Raw genomic sequence first — 16280 nt, forward strand, 5'->3', positions numbered from 1 at the left:
TTCTATGCTATCTTTCATATATAGTGCCACTCCCCCACAAGCATGACCTATTCTGTCATTCCTACATATTTTGTACCTTAGTATTAGTGTCCCATTGATTGTCACCTTGCCACCAAGTTTCTTTGACGCCTGTTATATCAATATCCTCATTTATTACCAGGATCCCACTTCAGAGACTGATGAGGATGAAGTTTCTTGATGCAACCATAGCAGGGCCATACCTGTCGGTACTGGGAAGGTGGTTCAGACTGAAGAAAGAGGAGTGGAGGATATCATCTGTGAGTTTCCCCTAGACAGCACCAGCCTCACTGATACCCTGATGTCCACATCCGTTGGTGCCGCGTGGTGCAGAAGTGAAGATGCTGGAAGCAGCACCTTGGGCATCAGTGCTGGATGAATCTCGAACTGCTGGTGATTGCAGCACCGAGAGATTCAACATCTCTTTCACAGCCTCAAATGCCTCAGGAATAGACAGTACGAGGAAGACATTCTGTGGTACCATGGCATGAGGAGATGCTGATGAAGGTGCTTTGGGAGTCAGTTTTGACAGGCCCGCGCTGGGCTCTGGTGTCAACCAGCTCCCCTGTTTAGAGGCCTGCTCTGGGGAGTGTTTCCTCTTTGACCACCCTCCCAAGTCTTTAGAACAGTTCATCCTCCGAGTCTTTTGATGATCCCAGTACCAAGTCTGATTTCCAATGCCTCTTCTTCAGTGCTGGTGGCACTGATCTGCCTCTTGCTACTGGTAGCACTGGCGATGTGCTGCTGACTGACGCCAATGAGCTCAGTATCGGATGGAGGCCATAGACACCAGCTGCCTTGTCTTGTTTTTAAAAACAAAAACAAACAAACAAACAAACAAAACAGGGCTTAAAGCCACGCTTGTCACTCACATGAGCCTCCACTAAAAGCAGCTGGGGTGAGGGTCACAATGAGGCATGGCCTTGCCACAGGACAAGTTTTCTGTTCCATTGAAGTCAGTCCGGTTAGTGTAAAGAGTACTGAAACTGTTATTGTCTGTTACCAGCTTGATACCTGGAAAGCACAGTATATCTCCAGTACCGGTACCCAGACTGGGTGCTGGAGCCACACAAAACAAAAACAATTTAAATTTTTACTGACTAACTATTGAATTACATTAACTATACATGGGTATAATATACAGTTTTGAAGAAAAGACTTGCACAAGCAAAGATAGGGAGCTCCAATAATCGTCAGGGGCGGTAGGAAGGAACTGAGGGAGGGTCTGGGGCAGCACAGTCTTTTGTGTCTGTGTGGTGAGCGTGAGACAGCACAGGATGACCGGGCAACCCCAATGGGTACTGCTAAGGGTAGCAGTGGAATGGCCATGTGGAATCACTCGAAGAACACCGGTTTGGTAGGACTAGCAACAGCGGCAGAATTTTTGGATGTGAAAAGCCACGTTCCTGGACCTGTGAGCTAAGCTCACCCAGCCCTCCAGCACAGAGACATGAGAATGAGACCTGCACTGACAGTTGAGAAGCAAGTGGCGATCACATTGGGGAAGATTACAACGCCAGATTGATACCGGTCAGTGGGAAAGCATTCTGAAGTTAGAAACTCCACAGCAGGAGCTATTGTCATGCAAATGTGCAGGGCCATTAATCTCCTGCTAGGTAGGACTGTGATTCTCAGCAAATGCATAGGACATAGTGGATGGATTTGCAGCAGTGGGGTTCCCAAACTGAAGTGGGGCAATAGATGGCACACACATCTCTATTTTGTGACCATCTCGACTTCCACAGAAAGGGCTACTTTTCTGTTTATGCAAGTGTTGGTGGATCACTGGGGACACTTCACGGACATCAACGTTTGCTGGTCAGGGAAGGTGTATGACACTCAGATCATGAAGAACACAGGACTGTTCAGAAAGCTGAAATTCTTTTCCAACCAGTAGATTGCTATTGGTGATGTTGAAATAGCCTGCTCCTTGCTCATGAAGCCATACACCGGCCACCTTAACAGCACCAAGGAAAGATTCAACTACAGGCACCGCAGGTGCAGAATGACAGTTGAATGTGCCTTTGGTAGATTGAAGGAACACTGGTGGTGTTTACTGGCAAGATTGGATCTCTGAGAGAAAAATATTCCAATGGTTATAGCTGCCTGTTGTGTCCAGCTTCTTCTCTCCACAGGCCCAGGAGATCCAATAGCTCCCATTCTAGTCCAGGCATGTCTGGAGTGTGTAGCCGGTGTTGTCAGTTGCACACAACAATTGAGAGCTGCTAGGTGTGATCGCCACGCTGGGAAATCAGGAAAAAGCATTTCGAAAATTTATGGGTTTTTAAAAAAGAATGCGAGAGTTAAGGGGGGGAGGGGCGTGGAGGGCTTCCAGCCTCCATGACTCCAGGCAATGGAGTTTACAGTTGTGACCAGAGCTGTCAGTGTAGATCATTGTGGAAAAGCTGCTGGAGGACTATTAGGTGAGTGTCTACACTCACATTGTGTTGACTTCAGTAAGTTGACCACAGCTCAAACTATTTGGGGAGGTGTTACTGCATCTCCCAAATGGGGCGCTTACATCAGCAGGAGACATGCACTAGGTTTAAACAAGGTGGCTTATGTTGACCTAACTTTGTAGCCTATAGACCAGGCCTTAGAGAGCCGCTTTTAAAGAATGATCCCAAAGTGCCATAAAAACTAACGGAGCCTGATTTTCCCTTCACTTACAGCAGTGTGAATCAATAGTAACTCCACTCTAGTCAATGGAATGGCAACAGTGTTGGGGTGGAGCTCTTAAGAAAGCCTGACTGCAAGTGTCACATCGGGAGCTGCTGGGTGCTGAAAATCCAGCTCCAGTTTTGGGTGCTGAGCACAGTCCCACATGACTGTTTAGCACTAAGGCCCATAATCTAATGGGTAGGTTGTCCCCAGAGCTGGTTTCTATTCCCAGCTCTGCCATTGGCCTGCTGTGTCACCTTGAGCCAGTCATTTCACCTCCATCTCACCCTTTGTACCTCCTGTCTATTGCAAACTCTCCAGGGCAGAGTCTGTGTCTTATTATGTACAGTGTTTGGCACAAATGGTTCCTTATCTCAGATACAGGCTCTAGGTGCTACACAATAATTAGAAGTACTTTTTCCTGCCTACGTTCCTTCTCTCATCTCTTTTTTTCCCCCATTTGTTATATTCTTCCCAATCTTTTCTCCAGACTTTACCTTAAGTCTCTTTCTACCAGTCGTGACTTGGCACCTGCATCCATTCTGCCTCTCATTTAATGGGATTCAACTCTCTCCCTCTCCTATTTCAAATCCCTCCTCAAACCCTCTTCTTTTATGAAGCCTGATGGCATCTTCAGATGTTCTTGCAAAACATCCAGCCAAGTTCTCAGATTTGATTTTCCTGGCAAAATGGATTTTTTGTTGTTGTTGTTGTTATTGAAAAAGGCACAGGAGGAAACTGCCAGCTGATGATATGACTGCAAACCCACAAAGGCAGCAGATGAGACCTGCACCCAGCCTACAGCTGGATAAAAGGAAATCAGTTCAACACAAATGCGCTATTATTTTAACAGTCTTCTACAAAAAGAAAAATATTAAAATGTGTTTTTTCGATAGAGCCTACTTAAGGGACCAAGAAGTGTGCCTTGGACAACACAGAATTTTAGTAACTAATATTAATGCCAAAGGAAACACAATTTTCATGCTAGACCCATTAAACGCTTTTGTACCTTGTGGTTACAATTGAGATATAAAGCAATTCAGCAAAGAAATACAAATGTGTTTAGAACATAATAGGAAACAAAGATATTTGAAATAATTCCTTGCATTTGTTCTACTCAAGTTCTTATATGACCCTCATCATGATAGCACCCTAGTACATTCCAGCAGCGCTTTGAGTGAGATGTGACATCTATCGGCTGTGGTTCGGTCTTTTCCTCTCCCAGTTGAAACTGGGAGTGTTTTTTCCTTCCCTATATGTACACAGCAACTTTTATCCAGCATCTCAACATACTTCTCTGGCCTGTATTACCATAATATCCCAATGTTTCATAATCCTTAATGTATTTATCCTCAACACCTCATGAGGTAGGGCAATGCTATTACCCTCATTTACAGATGGGAAGTGAAGGACAGAGAAGCTAAGGCTCAGATCCTCAAAAGGTATTTAGGGTCCTAATTGCCACTGATTTCAGGAGAAGAGCAGGGAATTGAACTCAGGTTTTCTAAATCCTTCACTTTACAAGCTTTAAATTAATTAAGGCTGATGTCTACAATATGAGATACGGTGTTCTCATTTTACAAGTGGATAAACTGAGCCCTGGTCTACACTAGGACTTTAGGTCGAATTTAGCAGCGTTAAATCGATGTAAACCTGCACCCGTCCACACAATGAAGCCCTTTATTTCGACTTAAAGGGCTCTTAAAATCGATTTCCTTACTCCACCCCTGACAAGTGGATTAGCGCTTAAATCGACGTTGCCGGCTCGAATTTGGGGTACTGTGGACACAATTCGATGGTATTGGCCTCCGGGAGCTATCCCAGAGTGCTCCATTATGACCGCTCTGGACAGCACTCTCAACTCAGATGCACTGGCCAGGTAGACAGGAAAAGAACCGCGAACTTTTGAATCTCATTTCCTGTTTGGCCAGCGTGGCAAGCTGCAGGTGACCATGCAGAGCTCATCAGCACAGGTGACCATGATGGAGTCCCAGAATCGCAAAAGAGCTCCAGCATGGACCGAACGGGAGGTACGGGATCTGATCGCTGTATGGGGAGAGGAATCCGTGCTATCAGAACTCCGTTCCAGTTTTCGAAATGCCAAAACCTTTGTGAAAATCTCCCAGGGCATGAAGGACAGAGGCCATAACAGGGACCCAAAGCAGTGCCGCGTGAAACTGAAGGAGCTGAGGCAAGCCTACCAGAAAACCAGAGAGGCGAACAGCCGCTCTGGGTCAGAGCCCCAAACATGCCGCTTCTATGATGAGCTGCATGCCATTTTAGGGGGTTCAGCCACCACTACCCCCGCCGTGTTGTTTGACTCCTTCAATGGAGATGGAGGCAATACGGAAGCAGGTTTTGGGGACGAAGAAGATGATGATGAGGAGGAGGTTGTAGATAGCTCACAGCAAGCAAGCGGAGAAACCGGTTTTCCCGACAGCCAGGAACTGTTTCTCACCCTAGACCTGGAGTCAGTACCCCCCGAACCCACCCAAGGCTGCCTCCTGGACCCAGCAGGCGGAGAAGGGACCTCTGGTGAGTGTACCTTTTAAAATACTATACATGGTTTAAAAGCAAGCATGTGAAAGGATTACTTTGCCCTGGCATTTGCGGTTCTCCTAGATGTAGTCCTAAAGCCTTTGCAAAAGGTTTCTGGGGAGGGCAGCCTTATTGCGTCCTTCATGGTAGGACACTTTACCACTCCAGGCCAGTAACACGTACTCGGGAATCATTGTAGAACAAAGCATTGCAGTGTATGTTTGCTGGCATTCAAACAACATCCGTTCTTTATCTCTCTGTGTTATCCTCAGGAGAGTGAGATATAATTCATGGTCACCTGGTTGAAATAGAGTGCTTTTCTTCAGGGGACACTCAGAGGAGCCCATTCCTGCTGGGCTGTTTGCCTGTGGCTAAACAGAAATGTTCCCCGCTGTTAGCCACAGGGAGGGGGGAAGGTTGAGGGGGTAGTCATGCGGTGGGAGGAGGCAAAATGCGACCTTGTAACGAAAGCACATGTGCTATGTATGTAATGTTAACAGCAAGGTTTACCCTGAAAGAGTGTAGCCACTGTTTTATAAAATGTGTCTTTTTAAATACCGCTGTCCCTTTTTTTTTTCTCCACCAGCTGCATGTGTTTCAATGATCACAGGATCTTCTCCTTCCCAGAGGCTAGTGAAGCTTAGAAAGAAAAAAAAACGCACTCGCAATGAAATGTTCTCCGAGCTCATGCTGTCCTCCCACACTGACAGAGCACAGACGAATGCGAGGAGGCAAATAATGTCAGAGTGCAGGAAAGCACAAAATGACCGGGAGGAGAGGTGGCGGGCTGAAGAGAGGGCTGAAGCTCAAATGTGGCGGCAGCGTGATGAGAGGAGGCAGGATTCAATGCTGAGGCTGCTGCAGGACCAAACCAGTATGCTCCAGTGTATGGTTGAGCTGCAGCAAAGGCAGCTCGAGCACAGACTGCCACTGCTGCCCCTCTGTAACCAACCGCCCTCCTCCCCAAGTTCCATAGCCTCCACACCCAGGCGCCCAAGAACGTGGTGGGGGGGCCTCCGGCCAACCAGCCACTCCACCACAGAGGATTGCCCAAAAAAAAGAAGGCTGTCATTCAATAAATTTTAAAGTTGTAAACTTTTAAAGTGCTGTGCTTAAAGTGCTGTGGGGCATTTTCCTTCCCTCCTCCACCACCCCTCCTGGGCTACCTTGGTAGTCATCCCCCTATTTGTGTGATGAATGAATAAAGAATGCATGAATGTGAAGCAACAATGACTTTATTGCCTCTGCAAGCGGTGATTGAAGGGAGGAGGGGCGGGTGGTTAGCTTACAGGGAAGTAGAGTGAACCAAGGGGCGGGGGGTTTCATCAAGGAGAAACAAACAGAACTTTCACACCGTAGCCTGGCCAGTCATGAAACTGGTTTTCAAAGCTTCTCTGATGCGTACCGCGCTCTCCTGTGCTCTTCTAACCGCCCTGGTGTCTGGCTGCGCATAACCAGCAGCCAGGCGATTTGCCTCAACCTCCCACCCCGCCATAAACGTCTCTCCCTTACTCTCACAGATATTGTGAAGCACACAGCAAGCAGTAATAACAGTGGGAATATTGGTTTCGCTGAGGTCTAAGCGAGTCAGTAAACTGCACCAGCGCGCCTTTAAACGTCCAAATGCACATTCTACCACCATTCTGCACTTGCTCAGCCTGTAGTTGAACAGCTCCTGACTACTGTCCAGGCTGCCTGTGTACGGCTTCATGAGCCATGGCATTAAGGGGTAGGCTGGGTCCCCAAGGATACATATAGGCATTTCAACATCCCCAACAGTTATTTTCTGGTCTGGGAATAAAGTCCCTTCCTGCAGCTTTTGAAACAGACCAGAGTTCCTGAAGATGCGAGCATCATGCACCTTTCCCGGCCATCCCACGTTAATGTTGGTGAAACGTCCCTTGTGATCCACCAGAGCTTGCAGCACTATCGAAAAGTACCCCTTGCGGTTTATGTACTCGGTGGCTTGGTGCTCCGGTGCCAAGATAGGGATATGGGTTCCGTCTATAGCCCCACCACAGTTAGGGAATCCCATTGCAGCAAAGCCATCCACTATGACCTGCACATTTCCCAGGGTCACTACCCTTGATATCAGCAGATCTTTGATTGCGTGGGCTACTTGCATCACAGCAGCCCCCACAGTAGATTTGCCCACTCCAAATTGATTCCCAACTGACCGGTAGCTGTCTGGCGTTGCAAGCTTCCACAGGGCTATCGCCACTCGCTTCTCAACTGTGAGGGCTGCTCTCATCTTGGTATTCATGCGCCTCAGGGCAGGGGAAAGCAAGTCACCAAGTTCCATGAAAGTGCCCTTACGCATGCGAAAGTTTCGCAGCCACTGGGAATCTTCCCAGACCTGCAACACTATGCGGTCCCACCAGTCTGTGCTTGTTTCCCGAGCCCAGAATCGGCGTTCCACAGCATGAACCTGCCCCATTAGCACCATGATGCATGCATTGGCAGGGCCCATGCTTTCAGAGAAATCTGTGTCCATGTCCTGATCACTCACGTGACCGCGCTGACGTTGCCTCCTCGCCCGGTATCGCTTTGCCAGGTTCTGGTGCTGCATATACTGCTGGATAATGCGTGTGGTGTTTAATGTGATCCTAATTGCCAAAGTGAGCTGAGCGGCCTCCATGCTTGCCTTGGTATGGCGTCCGCACAGAAAAAAGGCGCGGAACGATTGTCTGCCGTTGCTCTGACGGAGGGAGGGGCGACTGACGACACGGCTTACAGGGTTGGCTTCAGGGAGCTAAAATCAATAAAGGGGGTGCCTGTACATCAAGGAGTATTTCAGGCAGGACTTCACGGAGGGTTCCAATAAGAAATGGTGCACCTAAGTTATCTTTCTTATTAGAACAAGGAGGTTAGCCTGGCCTCTGATTGATACATGGCTAGATTTACCTCGCTGCACCTTCTCTGTGAGTGACTGCAGTGTGACCTAGAGGAATGAGTCCCCTAGACAGGGGAGGAGGCAAATGAGTACAAAACAAATCTGGTCTATTTCTTGTTTTGACCCACTCCATCTATCTTTTACATCTTTGGCTGGCAGCAGACGGTGCAGAAGGACTGCATGCCATCCACATCTCATGGCTGCTCGGCAGAAGATGGTACAGTACGACTGCTAGCAGTTCGTATCGCCTGCCCGCTCACCATAAGACGGTTCAATAGGACTGACTGCAGGCAGGACTAAAGAGAATGACCTGGTCAAGTCACTCCAAATTTAGTCCCTGCACCCATGTCTGCCCAGGCGCTCCCAGCCGACATGGCCAGGAGCACCTCGGACATGACGATGACGGCTACCAGTCGTACTGTACCGTCTGCTGCCACAAGGCAAGGGGTTGCTGCTACTGTGTAGCAATGCCGTACCGCGTCTGCCAGCACCCAGGAGACATAGGGTGACGGTTACCTGAGCGGGCTCCATGCTTGCAGTGGTATGGCGTCTGCACAGGTAACTCAGGAAAAAAGGCGCAAAATGATTGTCTGCCCTTGCTTTCACGGAGGGAGGGAGGGAACGGGGGCCTGACGATATGTACCCAGAACCACCCGCGACAATGTTTTAGCCCCATCAGGCATTGGGATCTCAACCCAGAATTCCAATGGGCAGCAGAGACTGCGGGAACTGTGGGATAGCTACCCACAGTGCAACGCTCCGGAAGTCGACTCTAGCCTCGGTACTGTGGAAGCGCTCCGCCGAGTTAATGCACTTAATGCACTTAGAGCATTTTCTGTGGGGACACACACACTCGAATATATAAAACCGATTTCTAAAAAACCAACTTCTATAAATTCGACCTTATTCCGTAGTGTAGACGGACCCTGAGGCACCAAAAAGGGACAGATTCTGCTCCCCACCTTACCCATATTGAGTAGGGCCTTTGGTGAGCAATTAGTAAAAGGAGAGGGAGCAGAATCTGGCTCTAAGTGATTTGTCCATTATCCCACAATGAGGGATAGAGCTGGAAATAGAACCCCAGAGTCCTGACTTATAATCTCCAGCTCTAACCACTAGGTAAAAATGCTTCTCTTTTATTCATGACTTGCACAAATTGGCATGAAATATGTATTAATAAGTGATATATAAATGGACCCCATTGTACATTCAGAGTTCTTTAGCACAAAGCTCTGGAATTCTCTAAAAAGTTATTTTCCCTATTGAAAAGACAATATATTTATAGTAAAGCTGAACTCTAGAGAAGCCAACATGATTTAAAGTTGGAGTCAGTAAAAGTACAAAAGGATCTCAAGGCAACTGAATTATTTCTAAAGCTCTTATGGAACATGATTCATCATCAACGTCTCAAACATGTCTCCACTCTAGTGCATTTTGCTGAAATGAGTTCATCTGAAAATGCTTTAGATTAGGAAGATGTTTTCCATGGCTCAACACCATCCCATAAATCAGAACGCTAATCTCTCTCACTGTACTGACTGGAACAGGTCTAGCAAACTGACAATTCTGTGTGTTATTGTGAAGAAACTTTGCTGCAGAAAGTTAATTTAGAATAGTCCTTTCATTGGACCCAATGATTTTTCCCTCGCCTTGGAAAAAAGGAAATGTAAATAAACCTAATTGAGTATGTAAGGTGATAAGCACTCTTGATCACCATTAATTTCAGGTCAGATTCAGATTTCCTCAAGCACATGCAAAGCACTCTGTACTGGGGCACTAACATTTTTTTAAGAAACAAAAATTACTATAAAATGCCTTGGCTTGAGAGCTGGGCCCAGATCCTCCCATGTATTTCGGCACCTAAGTCCCATGGGAGGTAGGCACTTAAATACCTTGGAGGATCTGGGCCTTGGGGTTTAGTGCACAAGAATTTAATCGCAGGCCCACTTGATAAATTAGATCACAAATGAAGCTGTGTGTGGTTGTGTGACAACAAGGATCCAAACACTCCAAGGGGAGAACAGGGGGTTTGAACCCCAATGAATAAGCAGGTTTCAGAGTAGCAGCCATGTTAGTCTGTATCTGCAAAAAGAAAAGGAGTACTTGTGGCACCTTCGAGACCAACAACTTTATTTGAGCATAGGCTCACGAAAGCTTATGCTTAAATAAATGTGTTAGTCTCTAAGGTGCCACAAGTACTCATTTTCTTTTTAAAGAATAAGCAGTTAACCAACTGATTGTATACACTGTTATTGTGGTATTAAAATGTCAAGTAAGGTCTCATGAAAGCTTGTAATGTTCTAAATTTAATCATCATGATGATATAGGAATATAGGCGACCATCACAATTTTATGTATTTGTGAATATAGAGAACTGTGCTCATAAAACTTTGGCTCCACTTCACAGCAGGACGGCAAGTGTTGAGACAGGAAAAGGCACCTCTCAAGACAGCTGTTTACATGAAACCAACTTCAAGTACCCATCCAGTGTCCAGCCCAGGAAAGGATAATAGTGGACCATTAAAGTTAATGGAAAGACATGGACACGCCAGCTCTCGAATCAGAGGATTTCCACACTCTGAACAAACATAAGTCAGCATGGATTAAGAGGTGGGGGAAAAAGAGAAAAAGCTTTTTAAAAGCAGGCTTCTGTCAGATTTGGCATCCCGAAACTGAGGGACAGTCACTTGGTGGGTGCTGTCTATAAACCGCTAGGTCCTCTCTATGGCTAGGGGAGCTGGGAAACTGTTCAAAGGGAATAGGTAACTTGTATTAGAAAAAAGAAAAGGAGTACTTGTGGCACCTTAGAGACTAACCAATTTATTTGAGCATGAGCTTTCGTGAGCTACAGGTGAGCTGTAGCTCACGAAAGCTTATGCTCAAATAAATTGGTTAGTCTCTAAGGTGCCACAAGTACTCCTTTTCTTTTTGCGAATACAGACTAACACGGCTGTTACTCTGAAACTTGTATTAGAAAAGCGATTTTGTCTAATATGGAAGTGTAAAGCCTGAGGGTGCATCTTATATTTATTTTTATGTAACTGGTATGTGTTGGCTTTCCCTTGCTCTTGCATCTTTGAATCTGTGGCTTTTCTATTAAATAAACCTTTTATTTTTACCCTAAGCAGGTCTCTGTTGTGCAAACTGTGTGGAGACCAAAGAAAGTGGTGTTGGGGGTTGGTTTCAGACCGTCTGGGCTGCGAAAGAGAATGGTCCAAGTTTCTGGTACTTGAACTTGGGGAGGATGGATTCGGGGAGTCTCAGGACCAGAAGGGCTGGTGGTGTCACCATGTAAAGAGTAAGTAGGGTGGTGGAAGACAGGGTGTGATCTTGTACCTGTGGGCAGGCTACTGCTGTCAGGGGTCTGAACCAAAGCTGCACAGCATAAAAGCATCCAAGGTTACAGAACCCCTTACTGGTCTGTGAGATCCCCAAAATGTCACAGGTTGGTCTCATCCTAGGCCTTAGTCCACATGACAAAAAGACTGATATATTTTAGCACAATTAGTCTTTGTAGGAGAGGTTGAGCCCTGAGATGGCAGGGTTGACTCAGCTCAGAATTCATGTGCACCGGAAGAGCTATGGGGGACATCTTGCCTGCGCTATGCCTGTGTCCAACTCCCAGAGTGCTCTCCTAGGGCCATATCCAAAGCCCATTAACATCAATGGAAAGATTCATATTGACTTCGGTGGGAATCAGATTCTTATACCCTCACTTTCAGGAGAGCCAATTTCAGCTGACATGAGAAGAGAATACCCCATGGCTTAGCTCCAGGGAGCGATCCAAACAACAAGTAGGTAAGCCACAGCACAGCATATACTGCTTGACCAGTGCATACCACACACATCGAACCAATACCACTCATGACTTACATACCACTGGCTTCAATAGGGCCACTACACAAGCTGGTATTGGACACCTCAATTTCAACACAAGTAAAAAACGAGCACACTGACTAACACTCACCAATAGTTCCTCTATTTCCCCTTTCCTACTCACTTGTAAATATACTCTGAGAAGTGCTGTCCCGACCTTCACTCATTCAGACACCGGTTTCTGAGTAGTACAGTAAAATAAATTTCAGTAGAAGAGGATGTTTCAGTGATCTTGCTCATGAGGGATACCCAGATCATAAACCAGAAGAGCCTGATTTTCAAGGGGGAAAATAATTGCTAATTGAAGAACTAGGAGGAAAGATGGTCTTGTGGTTATGGCACTGGAGTGTGACTGTAGAAATGTGGGTTCAGTACCCAGCTCTACAACACACTTTCTGTGAGTCCTTGGGCAAGTCATTTAATCTCTCTGTGCCTCAGCTCCCCACCTGCCCATGCTCTGTCCTGCCTAATTCAACTATTCAGGATATGGCCTGACTTTTACTCTGTATTTGTCTTGGATCCAGTCCAACAGATCCCTGACGTTCGCTGGGGCCTGTAGGACTATAATACAAATAAATAATCTATCACATCCTCACTATTCAGCTCCTGTGTTTTGAAGCCGATGGAAATACCCCACATATGCATTAGACCAGTCTGTGGTTCTGCTTCATTTTCCCCACATTGATGTAATGCTTATTTCCCTTCTGATTTAGAGACTGTCTTAGATTTGGTGACAGCACAGTATTTGCACAGTGGGTGATTCATTTTGTTTAGATTCAGATAACTCTTCATTTTGGATATAGCTGCGCTGCACATTTTGGAATTCCCAGACCAATTTTTTGAACCACTGGGCAGAAGCTATGAAGGAAAAAAATCCAACTCCTTACACAAATATATATTGCTCTCATATATATTTTAAGCACATTCCATGCACTACTAGGAATTGAAACAATGAAGTAAGAACTATACATTGCCACTACTTCATTTTCAACTATAGTTATTTCAAGTCAGATTTCCTCAAGCACACGCAAAGCACTCATCCTCCTCAAGGACGAAGACAATGGAAAGTTTGAAGTTTAAACACTAACCTATTTGACAGGTTTTAGAGTAACAGCCGTGTTAGTCTGTATTCGCAAAAAGAAAAGGAGTACTTGTGGCACCTTAGAGACTAACCAATTTATCTGAGCATGAGCTCTCTGTGTGTATATAAAGTCTGCTGCAGTTTCTACAGTATGCATCCGATGAAGTGAGCTGTAGCTCACGAAAGCTCATGCTCAAATAAATTGGTTAGTCTCTAACATGCCACAAGTCCTCCTTTTCTTTTTACTGTGGAAAGTGTAGAAGATCTTTTTATATACACACAAAGCATGAAAAAATACCTCCTCCCACCCCACTCTCCTGCTGCTAATAGCTTATCTAAAGTGATCACTCTCCTTACAATGTGCATGATAATCAAGGTGGGCCATTTCCAGCACAAATCCAGGGTTTGAGTTATCCAAGAACAAAATGTCATTGGGTACAATTTTCAAAAGCTCCCTAATCATTTTGAAGAGTAATGCAGGCATTTAGGAGCTCCCAGACATTCATTTTTTGAAAAGGAGGGACTCAGATGCTTTTGAAAATGACTCATCTACCCCCCCCACCCAAAAATCCCCAGGTACGTAATAAACACTTTCCGTGTGAAAATATGCTTTCTTCAAAATCTTCTTATTCTTGCTCTGTTTATCATTCTTCACAGTGTACAGAATTATTTAAGGATTAATGTTTGCCATCTAGGTAAAAAGGTGTTCAGTGCTCAGGATTTCAGCAGGCCGACCAAAGCCAAGAGGGGGAAAAAGGTGAATTTGAAATCAGAGTTTACTTCAGGGATAGTCCCTACATTGTTGTTTCCTGCCAAATTGCGTTATGTATGGGAAGAAATGTTTATTATGATGGCACTACCTCAGTCTTTTGTAATTTTTCCTCTCTTTTAAAGGGGAAGCAAGGACTTCAATGACTGATCTTATTTCCTTGAGAATATATTTTATTGGTATTCACCCCCATCCCCAAGCTGCAAACTGTCAGGCAAGCCTCTTTATTTTTCCATATTGTAAAGCACCAAGCACAAGGATGAGAAGTCATACAGATGATCCCTTGAAATGCAATCCTGATTTTTCAATGTTGCAGTACAAAACTAATAGACTTCAGCCTCAGTCAGACCCACCAGGAATAGCTAGCGGAATACACTTTGAAGAGCTGAAGCACTTCTCTAAAACTTCAACACATCCCTTCAAGTTTGAATCAGACAGCAGCCCTTTGAAGTTAAGTGCTTCAAGGGAATGTCCCACACCCCAGCAATTGCTTGACCCTGCACTCAGAACTAGTTTGCAGTACCACGCAGTAAGATTTTTATGGTATTTTGGTGTTAGAGGAGAAGAAAAAGCAGAGAGAAAAAAGTTCAGCAGTTTGGCAGAATCTGATGACTCCCAAAATCTTTCTGTACGAGGATAGCCAGAGAAAAGGCCGCCAGCAAACATGGACCAGGAGGGTTCCCCATGAGACATATGAGGTTAATACTAGATGCACCAGATGGCCTCAACTCCAACATTTTCCCGAAAGCACAACTCAAAATAGCTATGTCAACAGAAACAGTGATACATATTTTTAAAGAAAAACTACCCTCACGCAGGCTCCCAGTTTGGAGTGTATGCATCAGACTTTTAACATGTAATTAATTGTCTTAAAACAACCAGCACTTTTATTTATCAAAAGAAAAACTCAACCACTGACACCGCCTCATTTTCTCTGAGGGAAAAGAAATGACTGATTAAACATTTCAGCAGTAAATGTATATATTCAGATAATAACGGACTTAATTAAGCTTCTATTTCTGCTTTGTATATCACCAAACCACCAAAAATGTATTCTCTAAATCAGAGTTTGAGAGAGATACAGCCAACATGAAATCTAGTCAATTTTTAACAAATGATTGAAAGTCTATTTATAAACACAATAGTCCCATTGTACTAGGTGCTGGTTCTCTCCACCATTGGTCTGTGAAAAGACTCAAACACAGAGAAACTGTGACGCTGACTATGCACAAAATGTTGCCAAATGCACAAGGTAAACCAACTGAAAAGATTCACCTCTTCCAGTTACAGCCATCCTAGGTGTTACTTATACGAAAAAATAGGCAAAACAATTCAGATATAAAGTGCTATTTTTAAATTGACATCCATTTAACTGCAGAACATAAGCTGTATTCCATTCTACCTTCAGCTGCAGCAGAGCTGCCAACTATGCTGGTTCCGTGTAAAGTTATTTGTCAAACTAAGCAGATGTTCCTGGGAAAAATATCCAAAAAGCAGATGTGTACAGTAAAAAGGTGCCATTTTCTCTCTCTCTTTTCTTTCTTTCTTTTTTTTTTTTTAAATCGTGGCCACAATGGAGCTTTTTAATACATAAACTGGATCAACTTTGCTTCCTGCATTTTAATACTAGAAGGGATAACAGAAAATTAGGCCACTGAATCAGTGGTGAAGTAATATTTTACATTTATATAGTGCTTTTCGTTCTGAAGGAACACAAAGTGCTTCACTAACTGGATACCTACACATTGTTAAAGTTGCCTAATATTCAACAACTGAAGACCATTTAGAGATACGGCCTCAAACTCCTTAACTTTCTGTTGTGCCTGGCTGTTGTAGGATTTCCAAACAGTAGGTCACGTTACACAGCTCATGGGTCTGAAAAACAATGTTAGAGATGGAATTTCAGCGTAAAAATCTGCAAATCCTGGCTTTTGTAGTTTAGTTGAGACACAAACAAAACAATAAAGCCTATTTTAAAAGTAATGCTGAAGAACTAACGTTCATCCAGGGGCAGATTCTCATCTCCATTTCTATAGCTGTTCCTCTAGAATTATGGGGAGAGTCACTGAGAAGGTAGTTAATAAGCACACACACATAATTATAAAATATTTCAGAGATTAATTTGATTTTTATTTCTACTTGTACAAGATAATCTCATGTAGCTACAAAGCTCATGGAACAAGGGTCCTTTGGCAGCTTAAGTCAGTACAAGAGATCACTCTTCTATACACAAAAAGGGCTACAGTGTTTCAAAGATCCATGAAGGGAAGAATATAAACTAATAAATTTCTACAAAGACACTGAACTAGCTATAAAACCACATCTTAAGGATTTTTTTTCCCCTAACGTATTTACTTACTCACTTTTGGCTTAGCTATATTATATATCTTGTAATAGTGCCTAGAGTTAAGTATTGTTGTTGTTGCGATGACATCATAATTTTG

The 16280-nt window shown here is 44.5% G+C and overlaps 1 protein-coding gene across 1 annotated transcript; it reads left to right on the top strand.

Moving 5' to 3' along the window:
- The first annotated feature begins 4294 nt into the window (after positions 1 to 4294).
- On the top strand, positions 4295 to 14476 carry LOC125620725 (uncharacterized). The gene is made up of 4 exons (XM_048816830.2): positions 4295 to 5214; positions 5804 to 6221; positions 13725 to 13824; positions 14153 to 14476. Exons 1-4 carry the CDS (start codon positions 4632 to 4634, stop codon positions 14474 to 14476), a joined length of 1425 nt encoding a protein of 474 aa, XP_048672787.2. The 5' UTR covers positions 4295 to 4631.
- The last annotated feature ends 1804 nt before the right edge of the window (positions 14477 to 16280 follow it).

Source organism: Caretta caretta, chromosome 1 (genome assembly GCF_965140235.1).
Source record: "Caretta caretta isolate rCarCar2 chromosome 1, rCarCar1.hap1, whole genome shotgun sequence".
In the NCBI taxonomy this organism is placed as follows: domain Eukaryota; kingdom Metazoa; phylum Chordata; order Testudines; family Cheloniidae; genus Caretta; species Caretta caretta.